The 16,211-nt window shown below is 45.3% G+C and overlaps 1 protein-coding gene across 1 annotated transcript; it reads left to right on the forward strand.

Annotated features, from left to right (window-relative positions):
* Positions 1 to 3,431: 3,431 nt before the first annotated feature.
* On the forward strand, positions 3,432 to 14,923 carry LOC307088045 (E3 ubiquitin-protein ligase RNF19A; the record flags this gene model as incomplete). Its single annotated transcript, XM_079753804.1, has 9 exons — positions 3,432 to 3,584; positions 4,656 to 5,149; positions 6,763 to 6,968; positions 8,089 to 8,236; positions 10,730 to 10,892; positions 11,310 to 11,424; positions 13,498 to 13,629; positions 14,045 to 14,318; positions 14,605 to 14,923. The coding sequence occupies 9 exons, from the start codon at positions 3,432 to 3,434 to the stop codon at positions 14,921 to 14,923; spliced, it is 2,004 nt and encodes a 667-aa protein (XP_079609930.1).
* Positions 14,924 to 16,211: the final 1,288 nt, after the last annotated feature.

Consider the following 16,211-nt stretch of genomic DNA (forward strand, 5'->3'; position numbering starts at 1 on the left):
TATTCTATGAATCAGGTAGACTATTCTTCTTTTCTTGTTCTTGTGTTTTGCTGTGTTGCTATTTGTGAATGAGTTATTGTAGAAACATATTGTTGAGTGTGAATTAAAGGGTTCTGGATGCTGGGAAAGAAAGAAAGGGAAGAGGCAAGAACAAACTAGAAAAATGTGGTAAAAAAAAAAGTGTTCCAAAACAAATATAGTTTATCCACAGAGTCTTGTATTGACGTTGGCTGTGCTGTTGCCACATCTTCAGGCTGAGGTTAGTGGGTCATTGGTTTCTATTCAGTGTCCATCTTGCTCTTGTCCTAGTGCAGTCTTATCTCCCTTTATGGCCCCTTACTGCTCCTGTGTATTAGCTTTCCTGTCATCCCAGAAAGATATTTAATTTATTTATTATTATTAACAATTTTTAAGGTGGCGCAATTATTTATTTAAATCATAGTGTTAATTATAACATAAACTGCTTTTACATAGTCCTGGATAACTCAAAATAGCAGTTTGGGTTTAACTATAGCGAATGTACTAAATTAGTAATAAATATGTATTTATGTAGAAAGACCCAGCTAGGCCTACAACATGCAGCCTGATGACACAAATAGAAGAAGCTTGCTTTAAACCCTCATCTGACAAATGGTGGCTGGTAAATATCCACAAAATATCCCCTGGCCTCCAGAAAGGGTTTGTCCCATGGGCCCTAATTCCACATTAACTGGCTTTTACCTCCTATTTGCTAGCATGGTTACCTAATACTCCATAGACCTCTACCCTTGGCCCCGTTCTGCGACAAACAAAACACCAGCCTTATATCTGCCATTCTCCTCGTGCAGTGTTTCACAGGCACTTACTGTAACCACAAGGTCGATTTTACTTTTATTCCAGAAAATGTACCTTATCTGTGTCAATTTCACAGTAAAACGAGTAGCTGTCCTTTGCTTTTTGTTTGAATTTTTTTCAATGACATACAGTTGTTATTAGGACAAAGTTTGAGGGTGGATTTTGTGTTCGCCCTTTAAACCTCAGTAATCCTGCAAGCCGTGTTGGTTATGATTTTGGAATTGTAACACCGGTTACGTCATTTTCAGATTTGTCATATTTATTTCACAGTCAAACGTGTGAAAGTGATGTTGGTCAACGTGTGAAGGCCTAGTTCTGCTCTACTGTTCACAAAACAAGCATGTTTTCAGATTCACAACATAAATACTTTGGTCCATGTCCACAGTATATAATTGCACGTGTATGTGTGTTGCCTGGGCAGTCCCTTGATGTGAACGCGTGGGAGGTTTTCTTTCTATAAATACACACCACATTATTTTATGCTTTCCTCCCTTGGTCGGTGTCTTAAGGATCCTGTGCTGGAACTTTTTTCCAAAACGCAGACGTTTGTGGTGTGGAACAAGCTTCCTCCGGGAAATCTGGATGTTCAGCGAAAATGATCCGTTCAGGGAAACCAAGAACAACACGAACATAATTATGACATTCCTTGTCGCTTCAACATTGTGTGTAGGCTGCGTGCAGTTATATTTGGGAGACCTATCCAAAAATGGCTGAAGACTGCATCCCCTTTGCACATCATCACTCCCCATCATTTTTATTTGACATGGGGTTGGTTCAATTTGTCACATGCTCTCTTATTCCTCCTGTGATGGTGTGCTTTATAATCAATGAGACAATGAAGAAGAATCCTTTGAATTGTAGTTCACACTTGGTAATGTCTTTGTCACAGTATTAATCGCTTGGGGGTCTTTCTGAATGGAAGACGTCATTAGTCAAGCATGTTGCTAGTGGAACCAGAAGGGGCTCACTGTCGTGCTGTCTACTTGCCCCATTCATCTTTTTCTGTGCCTCCTAATCTAAGCCTCAAACACCTTTTAGCCTTTGTTTGGCTCATTGCTCGTCTCTCTGTATCGACCGCCTGACCTTTTAGTCTATTGGTGAGGGTGCTGGACTCCTGAACTGAAGGGTTCTGGCTCTGACCCGGTTTACAGTCTACCTGTAGGCTGCTTCAACACATTTGACTGTCTGTAATGTTGCCAACGTCAAAATCGTTTGTTGTGCTCCACCGCCGAAGTAGAAAGCAGCGTTAAGTGATGTTGTTGACATCTGTTGCTCCAGTCAGGGCTGCACCTGTAGTGCATCACACAGCATTGTAGTTTGAAGGGCAGTGGGCATAGCCGTCATATCTCTTAAAGCAAATATCCTTTGTTCACGACAATTGTTGAAGGTCATCATTTGTTTCTGTATATAGTTTGATTATGAATTAAAGGTTACAGGTTTCAAACCCTTATACACTTGTAACTACACTTGAGGCTTAAAAAACTGAAAAACTACTGCATGAACAAATTACTTTAAACATAACACAGTTGAATGTGAGGCTATGAGAATAAACTGTAAGATCAGGTGTTATTATCAGGTCCCTTTCTAACACGTTTAAATAACTTATTCCTTTAGGCTTCATTACCAAGCCTAAAGCTAGTGGTTTTAATGTCTATGTCAACACTACCTGTAAGCAAGATGGCTAACCACCTACCTGCTCCTGAATGACATGGATCTCAATTTACTGCAATTCTCTTTAGTTTGCATCAAGCTGTATAATAGAGCCATGGCAGAATGTCAAGAGTGCAGGGGTCCTTTCATGTTTCATTGGCCACTTTCAACATTCAAGATGAATGTTTTCCAAATGTTGTATGTTACTTTGACTAGTATCCTACAGTGAAACATTCCTAAATGGTATTCCATTTTGCCTATTGTGTATAACACAATAATGTCATCTCTCTTGCAGTTTGGCAAGTGAAACCCCAATCTGTAACGAGCTGTAACATATATATATATATATTTATATATATATTTATTTTTGTTTTCAGTTGCGGGCAAAGACACTGCTAACCCGTCAGAGACCAGTGAGGAAGAGGTGCCATCTCTCGGCCTAACACTTTGGACGACTTGAGAGACCTTTGGTGAAGGCGGGGGAGGAAGAGCAAGAGACAAAAAGAGAGAGGGCGAAGAAGAAGAAGAAGAAGAAGAAGAAGAAGAAGAAGAAGAAGAAGGAGGACAAACACCAAACGAGACTCCAATCGCTCTCCGGAGATGTTCTCCTGTTCGCGGTCGACTCTCTCTCTCTTTCTCTCTCGCTCGCCCTCCCTTGTACGGCACAGCCGACGTCCGTCCTCCAACGCTGAGCTGTGCCAAGGTTGAGTTGACACGGCCACACACACACACACACACACACAACCAAACACGCATACACACAAACACAAACTTGGAGAAGAATATGTGCCAGAAGACACCAAGATAAACACACACAATCAAACACACTTGACAACCCAGGCGGCATCAGACACACACACACACACACACACACACACACATGGTGGCGTTGTGTTCATGGTCTCAGAACCGCCTCACCACAGCACCCCGGGCCCCCGCTCCAGAACATGAGGAGACCCAAGCAGCAGACGGGGCACCTTAGCTTCCTCAACTTCTTCAGCCGGAAGCCCAAGCCAGAGCCCGGGCCAGAAAAGCCAGTGGAAGTCTGGCCAAAGGATGAGGTGGTCATCACCCTCACACCCAGCGACCATCCACCGCTGGTAGGCCTGGCTTTTATTAATGTGTAGTAGTGTTGTTGGTTGGTGAAGGGATATAGACTAAAGCACTGGTTCACACACACTTTCTTTTGGCTGTGACCTCGCTTTATGTTCTGGCGACACCAACTTCGTGCAGTGTTGAGCTTTTGCTCCCGTTTTGAACCGGGAATATGAAACCGAATATGCTTGTAATATCGATGTCTGAGTGAAGAAGGTAGTAGTTGTAGTTTTCTCGTGGCTATGAATCATTAGACAGGTGGTTGGCATGCAAGGGACCTTTATTGTTCAAAACCTTTGGATACAAAAATGTACCTTCAGATATCTTCGGTTTATAAGCCAGACATCTCTTGCAAACTCACTTGCATTTCAGGCAATCCCAGGATTGGCAAACAATGAAGTAGAATGAGTACCGAGGGAAAGACAGAAGGTACTAGTACTTTCTAGGGGGAGGAGGATCAAATATGCGAGGAATCTCAAAAGAAATGTGGGCTGTGAACTACATAAGGAAGTTCATTTTCTCCCCTTTCTGGCAACCAGGTGTATTTTGGTATTTTCTTCCTTTGGCAGATATTACAGTGTTTTAAAGTATTTCCACACAATAGTGCACTGAATGTATACCAGGATAACTTTTAAGTTTTCAAAAAATGAAAAACAAGTGGTCCTCTTGCGTGATGGTTCTGTAACGTCTGAGGCAATTTGTAGATGATTAACCGGTACATTGTTAGCATGCAGGCCTCCAGCACGATTCCTCCCATACAGCAGCCTACCTCCCATCCATTAGTGTTGGTCCTAATTACAGAGCAATTTATACCAATTCTGTTGCCAAGAAACAGAGTAGCAACTAACTACATGTCCCCCTTTGCACTCAGCTTAGCTTGCTGTTATTGTACGACTTGTCTGTTTTCCTATTTTACTCACGCCCTCTATACATGTTACAATTAAAGCAAAAGTTTTGTGGAGTCAATACCAAAGATACTATATGCTTGGCTATTGTTTTGGCTAAAGCTAAATAAGCTTTGCATGAGATGTTTTCTTATGATTTGTAGATGTTAAAATTACGCTTTTGTTTTAAAGGAGGAGAACCTCACAACAAGCACCGCCGTTGAACTCGGCGTTCCGGTGACGGATGGAGCAGACGTGAGAGTCAATACAAAAGCCGACGATGGGAGCGGCGAGGAAGTGTTCCCCGCGGGGGGGTGCTGCTCAGACGGCGGCGGCGGCTCGGCGGACGTCCTGTCCCTGTCCTCCTCCGGCCAGGAGCAGCTGCTGGACGAGCACCTGGAGGAGTGCCCGCTGTGCCTGCTCAGCCAGCCGCGCCGCCACTTCCCCCGCCTCTCGTCCTGCTCGCACCGGGCCTGCTCCGACTGCCTGCGGCAGTACCTGCGCATCGAGATCTCGGAGAGCCGCGTGGGCATCGCCTGCCCGCAGTGCGCGGAGCCGCTGGCGCCGTCGGACGTGCGCGCCGTCCTCGACGACCGGGCACTGCTGGAGCGCTTTGAGGAGTACCAGCTGAGGCGCTTCCTGGCCAACGACCCCGACACGCGCTGGTGCCCGGCGCCCGACTGCAGGTGAGTCCCTCGCAGAACCGTGGGCCGGATCCATCTGGTTCTGAAGGATCAGGAGAGCTTGAGGAGGAGGAGAGTTTTAACAATGTTTATGATGTTTGTTATTGTGTCATACTATCCAATGTCGGAGCAGTCGTGTCCAGTTGTTAGCTTCCTAAGGATTGCAATTTGCCAATGAAAGGCCTGCAAGGATTTTTTGCTACACCCTCGTAACAAGGATAGTGCTATTTGGTATCTGGTCAAGAGGTTGAGTGTGAAAGCAGCATGGGCTCTTCACTTGAGATGAGATATTAAAGGTTCTGGGTTTCAATCCCTCCACAATGTCCGCAGCCTATAACTAGTTAATATTCACTCACCCTACCTGCTCCTTAATGACATGTGAGTTGCCTGTAAAAGCAACTCATCAATTATTCATAGTTAATTTACGATCCCTACCCTATAATTTGAATCATCTTGAAGCAGGAACATTAATCTTGGCTTTCACGTAAGAAGCACACACGGACGATAAATATGCAATTAAATAAATGAAGAAATCCACAAATATTTATGAGAACTTGAGACACAAATACAGCACTATATTCAAGGCTGTGGAGGGGAAATCTTTGATAATATGGAAGCTTTGTTCTGAAGCTTATACTGATGTGCTGATCTTAATAAGAGATTGTGTGCGATCATCAGCATGACTGGAAACTCCAATATCTGTGGGTGTGTTTGAATGTGTGCATGTGTGTGTGTGTCATGTATGCGATGCTGTGTGTGTGTGTCTGTGCATCTGTGTTTGAGGGTGTGTGTTTGTGTGTCTGTGCCTCTTTGTGTTATTGTGTGTGTGTGAGTGTGTGTGTATATTTGTGTCTGCGAGACAGTTTGGAGTCGGGAACAGTAGACTGGCTGTCTCCACTGCTCCTCAGTACTCATGATGATGTCATGCATTTTGTAGTCCCAGCCTATATGCTAATCCATCTGAAACATCAGCTGACTAAATATACACAGACCTCCAACGTGTCACTCATCGTGTGTACCTAAAAAACTTTCACAGTGCAGTACTTATTTTTGTTTATTTGTTATCTTCTTTTTTTATTAAATCACAGAGTGCTTCTAAATGATTAAAATCCAAATTAGAATGCATGCCATCAGGTCTTAGTTTGGGTCTTGACTTGAGACACGCACATACACACACTCACACACACACACACACACACACACATGCACAGCGTTTGAAGTGTCTGTGTGTTGCGTAAGCTACTAAATCACAGCCCCGATATGTCTCTAACACACATTCCTCGAGGTCTTAGTGACAGAAGCTTAGCCACGGATTACGTTGGCTCTCCGAATAATCTAGAATGTGTTGTTTTTCTTGGTGTTATGGTAAATACTTCTTGTGTGTTTGTATGCTTGTTTGTTTGTGTGCATTAATTATTTATCAATGTGAATGAGGTCGATTGTTTGAGCGACATTTAGAAAAAAAACAAAAAACACATCAGTTCTGGTTGTTCTCAAACAAGTATCCCTTCAGTCTGAGGTCACGGAAGTCCTGACCCATATGACACCAGAACCAGCCCAAACATACGCCAGCCATTCTGACCTCTCCCCGCTGCTCCCTCCGCGCCCGTCCGCAGCTACGCGGTGATCGCCTACGGATGCGCCGAGTGTCCCAAGCTGAGCTGCGGGCGCGAGGGATGCGACACAGAGTTCTGCTACCACTGCCGCCAGCTGTGGCACCCCGACCAGACGTGTGACCAGGCCAGGCGCCAGCGCGCCCGCCACACGTCAGGCGGCCATGACGGCTCCACGCTCTACGTGTTCAATGAGGACCCCAGCGGAGGTAGCCCTTCACACTGAATTGTTGTCAAGATGTCAAAGAGGGCCGTGCAAATTCAATGAGGAGATGGCAGCGGACAAAGGAAAATATCCAACTTGAAAAGGTTCACGCCGACACAACGTGTAACATGTCAAGGCAGATTTAGATCATATCAGACGGTTTTCAGTGGTGTGGGATGGAAATGAGAAGTTATTTGAATCTATGAATTATAAGGGCAGACATGATGAACTAGGGTAGAAGACAGCGGAGGACGTGGTTTACAGTGATTTGAGAACAGCTGTAACTCACTATAGTTACTAAACGGTTACTAAAAGGTTGCCAAGCAACACAGGCATACTTTGAAATTGTTGGCGCATTAATGCTAACAATTAATTGAACAATGTATGTATGCCTATATTTAGTATCACACCCTGTCCGCTATTATGATTAACAAATCATTGCAAGTTGGAATATATTATTATTAGTTAGTTACGCATTCATAATCAATTTCTTTAATCAGTTTCACAGGCCTTTATAGTCAGGAAAGTAAAGACACACAGGAAAGAGACATTTTCTTATTCTTTTTTTTACAATGTACCTATTATTACCTTAAATTATCAGTCTACTTGCTTGTGCTGTTGAAGAAACCTAAGACTCAACCATGCCATTGCCATCAGCGACAGATGCTGCTCTTTTTCCAATCAATGTGCAGGAGAATAAAGCTGAAAGATGACCCTGTGCCTACATGCATGGTGGAACCCTCTCTAGTCCTCCCATTCACAAAGTGGCTCCTTTATTATTCACATGCAGACTATAAGGAATAACATTGTAGGAAGGAAGTCTGTACAATGCAAAGCTGCCTTTCATTTTCATTCACATACAGTATGCCCCACTGTCTAATAAGGCAAGGCAAATGTATTTATAAAGCCTCCTTTAAGCATAAACGCCATTCAGAATCACTAAAAGACAAAAGAGGAAAATAATTTAAACAAGGAATGTAAAATAATAGTCAACACATGTTTACATACAAAGAATAAAAACACCAGTAAAGACATAGCATGTTAACCAAAAGCTAAGTGTTGAACCATAATGTAACAGCACATGTCTCCCTCCCCCCTCCCTCCTCCCCCGTCTGTTACCATAGACGCGGAGGAGATCAAGGCGTGCCCGCGCTGCGGCGCTTACATCATGAAGACCAACGATGGCAGCTGCAACCGCATGAACTGCACCGTGTGCGCCTGCCAGTTCTGCTGGCTGTGCATGCAGGAGATCACCGACGTGCACTACCTCAGGTATAAGTCACGTGCACTACCTCAGGTACCAGTTCAGGAGATCACCGACGTGCACTACCTCAGGTATAAGTCACGTGCACTATCTCAGGTATCAGTTCAGGAGATCACCAAGGTGCGCTACCCCAGGTAGCAGTGCTGCTGGCTGTGCATGCAAGAGATCACCAACCTGCACTACCTTAGGTATCAGATCTGGAGGCTGTTTAATGTAGCAGGTCACCGACCTGCACTACCTAAGATATCCATGGCCCTGGCCGTACTTGTCTCAGGACTCAGATGGATGTCTTCGCTATCCTCCATTAAGGAGATGTTGCTGTTGTCGTTGTTCCCAGAGCCTGTTGACATAAACAGATAAACGCCACATCCATAGAAACAGATTCAACTCCCAATCACTCATAAAACAATTAAAAAACAAAGATGTTTCAGAACAGGCAAGGGAAAGTAATTAATATAGTGCCCATCAAACACACTGAGGTTTAAATGGGAAATAGATCATTTTAATGTTATTAATAATATATATATTTTTGTAAAAGACAGATTTCTTCATTGACGAGAAGCTTATCTAGCCTTCTTATCTAGTCTTACCCATGGACATTTTCTGTAACCTGGGCTTCTTGAAAGGCAGATATTGAATGTTTTTCTCAGAACCGAGAAACCCAGATAGCATTCAGTACATACAAAATGCAGGTGTTTACATTAAATTAATCATCTTAAACATCAAAATCCCAAACGGATGAAGATTGGCACTGTGTGATGGCTTAACAAAGAGCCTCTTAGCGATTCGTCATGTGTATGTAATCTTTTTTCAAACTGCATGGCTTCAAAGCGACCGGGTTCAGCTAGACACACATTGATTTTTCCAGTCACGGACACAAGAGCTTCTGCTGACTAATCAATTAATTTGCTCTGTCGGACCCAACATTTCCATGCTGCAGCAGCAAATGTAACCCAAGCTTTTCGAGATGGTTGTCTTTGTGAGCAGAAGTAGCTCATAGAAAAATAAATGTCTACCGATGTAAAATCAAAAACATCTGAAAAGGTGAAAGTGAATAGGTGAAAAGTTTGCTCATTTGGAATCACTTTTCACGTTTTAGCCTGCCATTTCTTAATATGAGCTTATGAAAAGGTTAAATTGATAAATGATGAATAGCATAATAGATAGCATTTAAAATATTACATCTATTTTTCATGTTTCTACGTTTTTTTGACTTACCTTGAATAAAAATGGTTCAACCATACGAATTAAAGAATTAAAAAATCTTTACATTCACAATTTTACTTTTGGTTATTATGTTTTATGCTTATATGTTACCAAAACATGAATGGAGACACACGGCCCAACAGTTGCCAGTACATTAGAAGGAGAGCTGTGCCCTATAGATTACCACAAATGTCCTGAGGGCTCTTTTTATCTCCATGAAACGTAGATGTAAACAGTAAATCTGCCATCTGAGAGGCAGGAAGCAGAGCCATACAGAAGCATTATTCTGAACACTTAGCTCTTAGGGTCTCAAAGTGACATTAAGTCTAGGGAATCCATGATCAAGCAAGCAGATGGAAAAAGCTTAACAGGTCATATGTGGATGAGATCACACAGTGGAAGACATCGACTATGGGTTAGATATTTTCTTATGGAGGCCAGCCAGATAATTTGGCCCAAGGGTGCTGTTCTCATGAGTACGAGCTGTGATTTTCACCCTCATCTCACTTTCAATTTTAGATTCTTAATTAAAACTGGTTTAATTGTGCCTGTGTTTTCGTATTTGTACACATGGACGTTCAATTTTTCTCGATCTCTCTTTCCCTCCAACTTATTCTCCATCTCTTTCCCTCTTTCGCTCTCTCCCCCTCTCCCTCTCCCTCTCCCTCTCCCACTCTCACTCTATCTCCCGCCTCCATCTCTCTCTTCTTCTTCTTCTTCTTCTTCTTCGTCTTCTTCTCTCCTCCTCCTCCTCCTCCTGCCCCTCCCCCTCCTCCTCCCCCTCCTCCTCCTCCTGCCCCTCCCCCTCCTCCTCCTCCTCCTGCCCCTCCCCCTCCTCCTCCTCCTGCCCCTCCCCCTCCTCCTCCTCCCCCCCTCCCCCTCCTCCTCCTCCCCCTCCTGCCCCTCCCCCTCCTCCTCCTCCTCCTCCTGCCCCTCCCCCTCCTCCTCCTCCTCCTCCTCCTCCTCCCCCTCCTCCTCCTCCTCCTCCTGCCCCTCCCCCTCCTCCTCCTCCTCCTCCTCTTCCTCCTCCTCCCCCTCCTCCTCCTCCCCCTCCTCCTCCTCCTGCCCCTCCTCCTCCTCCTTTTCCCCCTCCTCCTCCTCCTCCTCCCCCTCCTCCTCCTCCTCCTCCTGCCCCTCCTCCTCCTCCTCCTGCCCCTCCTCCTCCTACTCCTTTTCCCCCTCCTCCTCCTCCTCCTCCCCCTCCTCCTCCTCCTCCTCCTGCCCCTCCTCCTCCTCCTCCTCCTCCTGCCCCTCCTCCTCCTCCTCCTCCTCCTCCTCCGTCTGTCCTCTCTCAGTCCCTCAGGCTGTACCTTCTGGGGGAAGAAGCCTTGGTCACAGACACGTAAGGTCCTCTGGCAGGTGGGCATGCTGCTGGGGGCCCCGGTGGTCATCTCCCTGATCGCAGGGATAGCCATACCAGTCATCATAGTGGGCATACCCATCTACATGGGCCGCAAGGTACAAATTGTCTGGAGCTGTCTCACTGTCTGGTAGACAGTCGACGGTCCAGTAGACATTCACTCATGGTTGAACTTTGACACTTTTTAGTAAACATGCAGTGCATGCTTTGTTGTAAATTGACCGTTCCAATGGGTCCCTATTGCGCAGATTTTTTATTGTTATGTTGCACTCTGTATTGTAGTTTTTCACGAAAAGTGTGGGACATGAAGTTGGATTGATTCATTGTGAAACATTGTTTACATATGTTTGTCGGTAGGTTTTGATTTACCTGTTTGATATAGGTTTTGTATTTAATGTTATTAACCAAAACTTAAAAACTTGTAAACTGCATCTCAATAAGCCTTATTACACTTAATTGTATAAATAATAAGCCTGAATGATGAAATATCTATATTTTTATGTTATTTTCTCCAGGTTCATGGTCGCTGTAAAAAAAACAACATCTCAGGAAGTAAGCATTATTTGACCGTGGCAAGTGGCGTGATGATGTCAGTGTTTGTGTCGCCGGTCATAGCAGCCATCACCGTGGGTAAGAGAAATACATAGCAACAGCGATAACCTAATGAATTGTGTTGCTATAGCTATGGGTTAGCCTTTTGGTCAACTTCCAGCTGAAAGGTTCTGAACCCGAATGTCTACTTGTAGATGACAGTCTGGGGAGAAAACCCTCCCCCCTAGTTAATGACATAGTATAAAGTATATATAAAGAATATATGTTACAAAATATGGTCTTGTGTCTAGTGGCAAGCTGGGAGTTGGCAGGGGCACTCAGAGTAAGCCGTTAGCCTAGCATCTAGCAGGGAGGTGGAAGGGACACTCCCAGCTAGCCGTTAGCATGGCGTCTAGCTGGGAGGTGGCAGGGTGACTCGGAGCTAGCCGTTAGCATAGAGTCTAACTGGGAGGTGGCAGGGGCACTTCGAGCTAGCCGTTAGCCTAGCATCTAGCTTGGAGGTGGCGGGAACACTCTGAGCTAGCCGTTAGCCTAGCATCTGGCTGGGAGGTGGAAGGGATGCTCCAGGCTCTGAGAAGAGATGAGTCAGGGGTTTTGTAGGTAAACCAAAGAAAGTACCTCTCAGTTCAGCTACCACTGACCGCGCTCCATCTGTGCAGGATTCCGGACACACACACACACACACACACACACACACACACACACACACACACACACACACACACACACACAAACACACACAGACAAACGGACACACACACACACACACACAAACAATCACATACACATTCACATACACACACAGACACAAACACACACACACACACACTGTATAATCTTCTTAGCTTCACAAAATGTGAACATGATTTTATTAAACATGTCTGGTTGTTGCCGTTTTCGTCTGCAGGCCACATTTGGGGGATGTTAGTGCTTATGGTAGCTGGGTTTTATTTGTTATTATTTAATCCGGCCCTTATTACCAATGCTTTGCGATACTAAACGATGGCTGCAGTGATTGGCCACTATTCGTAAACAGACATGGGGTGAGAGAGACATTGTGTCTGTATGAACGCCCAACCTCTCAACCAAACACACACACACACACACACACACACACACACACACACACACACACACACACTAACATAGACACACACACACACACATACTAGCACATACATACACACACATACACACACAATTGCGCCCACACACTATAGTGCGCACACACACACACACACACACAAACACACACACACATACACATACACAGACACACACCTCGTCCTGTGTCTTGTTCTTTTGTCGCCCTCAGATAGTTGCCCCAGCCTTTCGCCCCAGCTCCAGCGGCCTTAATGAGCTCTTTTTGTTTGTTTGGTCTGTATACTACACTGCGTTCCCACATTCCCAGCTCATTCACAAGCCACCCCATCCCAGGGAGGTGGGTGGTGGGAGGGATAGTGTGAGACCTAGTTGTGTGACTTTTTGCTGATAATAAATTGGTGAAGGTTATGAGAGTGGAAAGAAGAGAAGTTCCTCTGGGATCGCTCTCCCTCGAAAGTGTGTATAGCACAGACATTGTTTTCATTCTTTAACACTTTTCAACTGATATTATATCAGTATACAAATGTCATTCCCTACTACAACATGGAGTTCTGATTCAATTTAGACTGATTTCCCGAATTTCCAACCTGGGATATATAAACGACATCAACAATCTAACTGGTGACAGATCAGCGAGAGACATTTTGGTTATTATAGAATGATGCTTTGAAGTTTAAGATGTTCCTTTGGGGGGGCCTTCTGTTGTGAGTGTTGTGTGTTGGATGCATCATATGGATTAACAACGAGACACCCAGGAGTTGTATATTCCCCTGATACCACAGTAAAGCAACGATTTCGTATGAGTTACCTTACTCTATAACGTTATTTTCATCAACTTAATCAGCTCTAATTATATATTCTTCCACAGCGCTTTGAGTTTTTGTGTGTCAAAGCTGCAACTGGTCGATAGTTCATCTTGTATCGATTCTTAACTATTAATCCGGAAAAATAATGCAAACCCATGGAACGTTTTCGATCAATCAGAATAAAGTATTCAACAATGCCATTGTGTCAGCAGCGTTGCTGACCGCGTGTGTTTTCTTCCAGGTATGGGGGTGCCACTCATGCTGACGTATGTCTATGGGGTGGTCCCCATGTCCCTCTGTAGGAACGGCTGGTGCCGGCCTCAGGGTGAACCCCCCGACTCACACAAGATCCAGCTGGAAGACCTAGCTAGCTGTGAGTACAGCGCCCCACACACCCTGTAGCTCAGCTCAGCTCCTACAATGTCTTCTTAAAGGTGATATATTATACCATCAGGTGGGAGTGTGATTAGCCGTTACAAGCCGTTTTGAAAATGTGCCTCTTGTGACATCACAAGTGGGCATGTCCAACTAGATGTACGACGGATAGATGAGCAACGTTTGCCACGGTCCACCAGGTAGGCTGGTAGACTGATCTATCCAGCACGCTTCTAGGTGGACACGCATACTTGTGATGTCAGAAGAGGCGGATTTTCAAAACGGCTTGTAACGGCTAATCACACTCACACATGGCGGTATAATATGTCACCTTTAAGCGTGTTCAGCATTATGTGACTGTTGCAATGTGATATGTCGGCCTGATCTGATCTGCGTTTCAACTTCCCTTGAAGATCTTCTGTTCTCTCACGTAGTCAGTGACCACTGGACGGGTCAAAACAATCCGGGCAATCCTGGCAACACCCACTTGCAGGAAGTTAAAGTCAGTGTACAGGAAGTGGGTGTGCTCCCTAGTACGAGCACGGCACCGCCCGAGGTGAATACCTGCACAGGATTGGAGGAAGCCACGGAAAGTCCTGGATACTTGCAGAAGGATAGCCAATCAGATTGCGAGTTGGTTGTGGTGCCCGATGGCAAGCTGAGCGACACTCAAGCCTTCTCTTTAAGGTAAGATTCACCTCTTCAGTCTCCTCTGGAGAATAATCTGCAAGTTCAACTGTATTTACACAGCCAATAATAATAAAAAGAACAGTTTGCCTGTTTAGATAGTGCTAGTAATATTTCATGTGAACTAAACAATGATGTGTAACCCTGAACCCTAAATCCTAAACCTTGAACCCTGAACCCTTCACCCTAACCCCTACCCCCTAAACCCAACACCTTAACCCTAAACCCTAATTCTATGTGTCTTCCGTTTCTGGTGTTGGTTCGGTTGCCCCCCCTCCCCCCACAGAGATGGGACCAGTATCAAGGTGCGGGTGGAGATTGAGAGCCACCCCAGGGGGGCGCGGCAGACCAGCCTGAGCAGTGTGCTGTCGGGCCACAGCCTCTCTGTGGAGTCCCTGGGACACTCCCGGCCCCAGTCGCTGTCCCAGGACTACCCGTGTGCCTCAGAACCTGCAGACAAGAAAGGAGCAGGAGGAGGCAGAGGAGGAAGTGGAGGAGGAGGAGGAGGAGGAGGAGGAGAAGAAGGAGGAGGAGGAGTCAAAAAGTTGGAGGCAGGGGAGACGGAGGGGACTTTTTGGCCCGTCTTTGAGCTTGACGCAGTGTGAGGGCTCCCAGCCCCACTGGGTTGAATACTCGACTGGGTTTTTTTGCGGAGAAACAAAGGGTCTTTGTGGCTACCACTGGACCGGTGTAACCTAGCCTGGCTTGGCCTGAGAGGAGCTCGTAGCATCGGCCCTCCCACCCGTTGCCTTTTTTATCCTTGGCCTATGAAGGAAAGGAAAGTGTGAAGAAGGAGCTTGAGCGTGTGTGTGTGTGTGTGTGTGTGTGTGTGTGTATGTGTGAGTCTCCATGTGTTTATGAGCGTGCGTGTGTGTTTGTGTCTGCGTGTCTGTGTGTGTGTGTGTGTGTGTGTGTGTGTGTGTGTGTGTGTGTGTGTGTGCGTGTGTGAGTCTGAGCGTGTATGTGCATGTGTTTACGAGCGTGTGTTTGTGTGTGTGCGTGCGTGTGTGTGCGTGTGTGTGTGTGCGTGTGTGTGTGTAATTGGACAGAGGGGAGAACTGGGCAGTGACTTCGTCTGCCGAACCTCTGCAGGAAGAACGTGGAACATGACATTAAAAAGATATCCCTGAAAGCATGTAAGCAGACTAGTGCAGTGGGTATATGCCTGTTGTCGATTTATTTCCTAATGTCCGCTCTTTTAAAAAGGTACTACCTTACCCGGCATCCCATAATACTAATCCATTTAATCTCTGCTCCTCGCGCTATGTTATCCTCATCCCTGTTGCCATCCCAACCCTACTGAATTGATTAAAAACAGGCCAAATGGGAGGTGAGTCGACCGAAAGCATGACGGGAATGTTCATTAAACTCATCACAACAACACGTTTCAAATCACATGAGGACATATAAACCGATGTTTTGTTTGGTTTGATCTGAATGCATCCCATAATAAGACCTATGAGAATCCACTGGTATGCAACCAAGGTCAGTGCAAGGTCAAACAGTTAGAAAGGGTGAACTGCCAGTTCTCACAGTATTGTTGTGAGATAACAATGAGTACATATCCTAGCGTTCCAGGTTGAAACACCTAGCACCGGTGTGAATTTTCCTTATATTTATATATACATATATATCAAACATTCAGCCATGCCATACACTCACAGACAGTTATGGCTCCATAAGCATTATTTACAGTGAGTTCTGTATCATTGTCTGATGGTGACTGTTGGTAGGAGGGGACATGAGGGCTTTTGTGTTCATGAAACATCACGATCGGGTCTCTGATCCAGACCCAACGTCTTCCACACACGGGGAGAAGGCTAGAGTTTTGACTATGGCGCTATGAATCTATTTACAGTGTTCCCGGAAAGAGACCCACAGCAGTGTCCATTT

Source organism: Pollachius pollachius (assembly GCF_949987615.1).
Source record: "Pollachius pollachius genome assembly, chromosome: 16".
Taxonomy (NCBI): domain Eukaryota; kingdom Metazoa; phylum Chordata; class Actinopteri; order Gadiformes; family Gadidae; genus Pollachius; species Pollachius pollachius.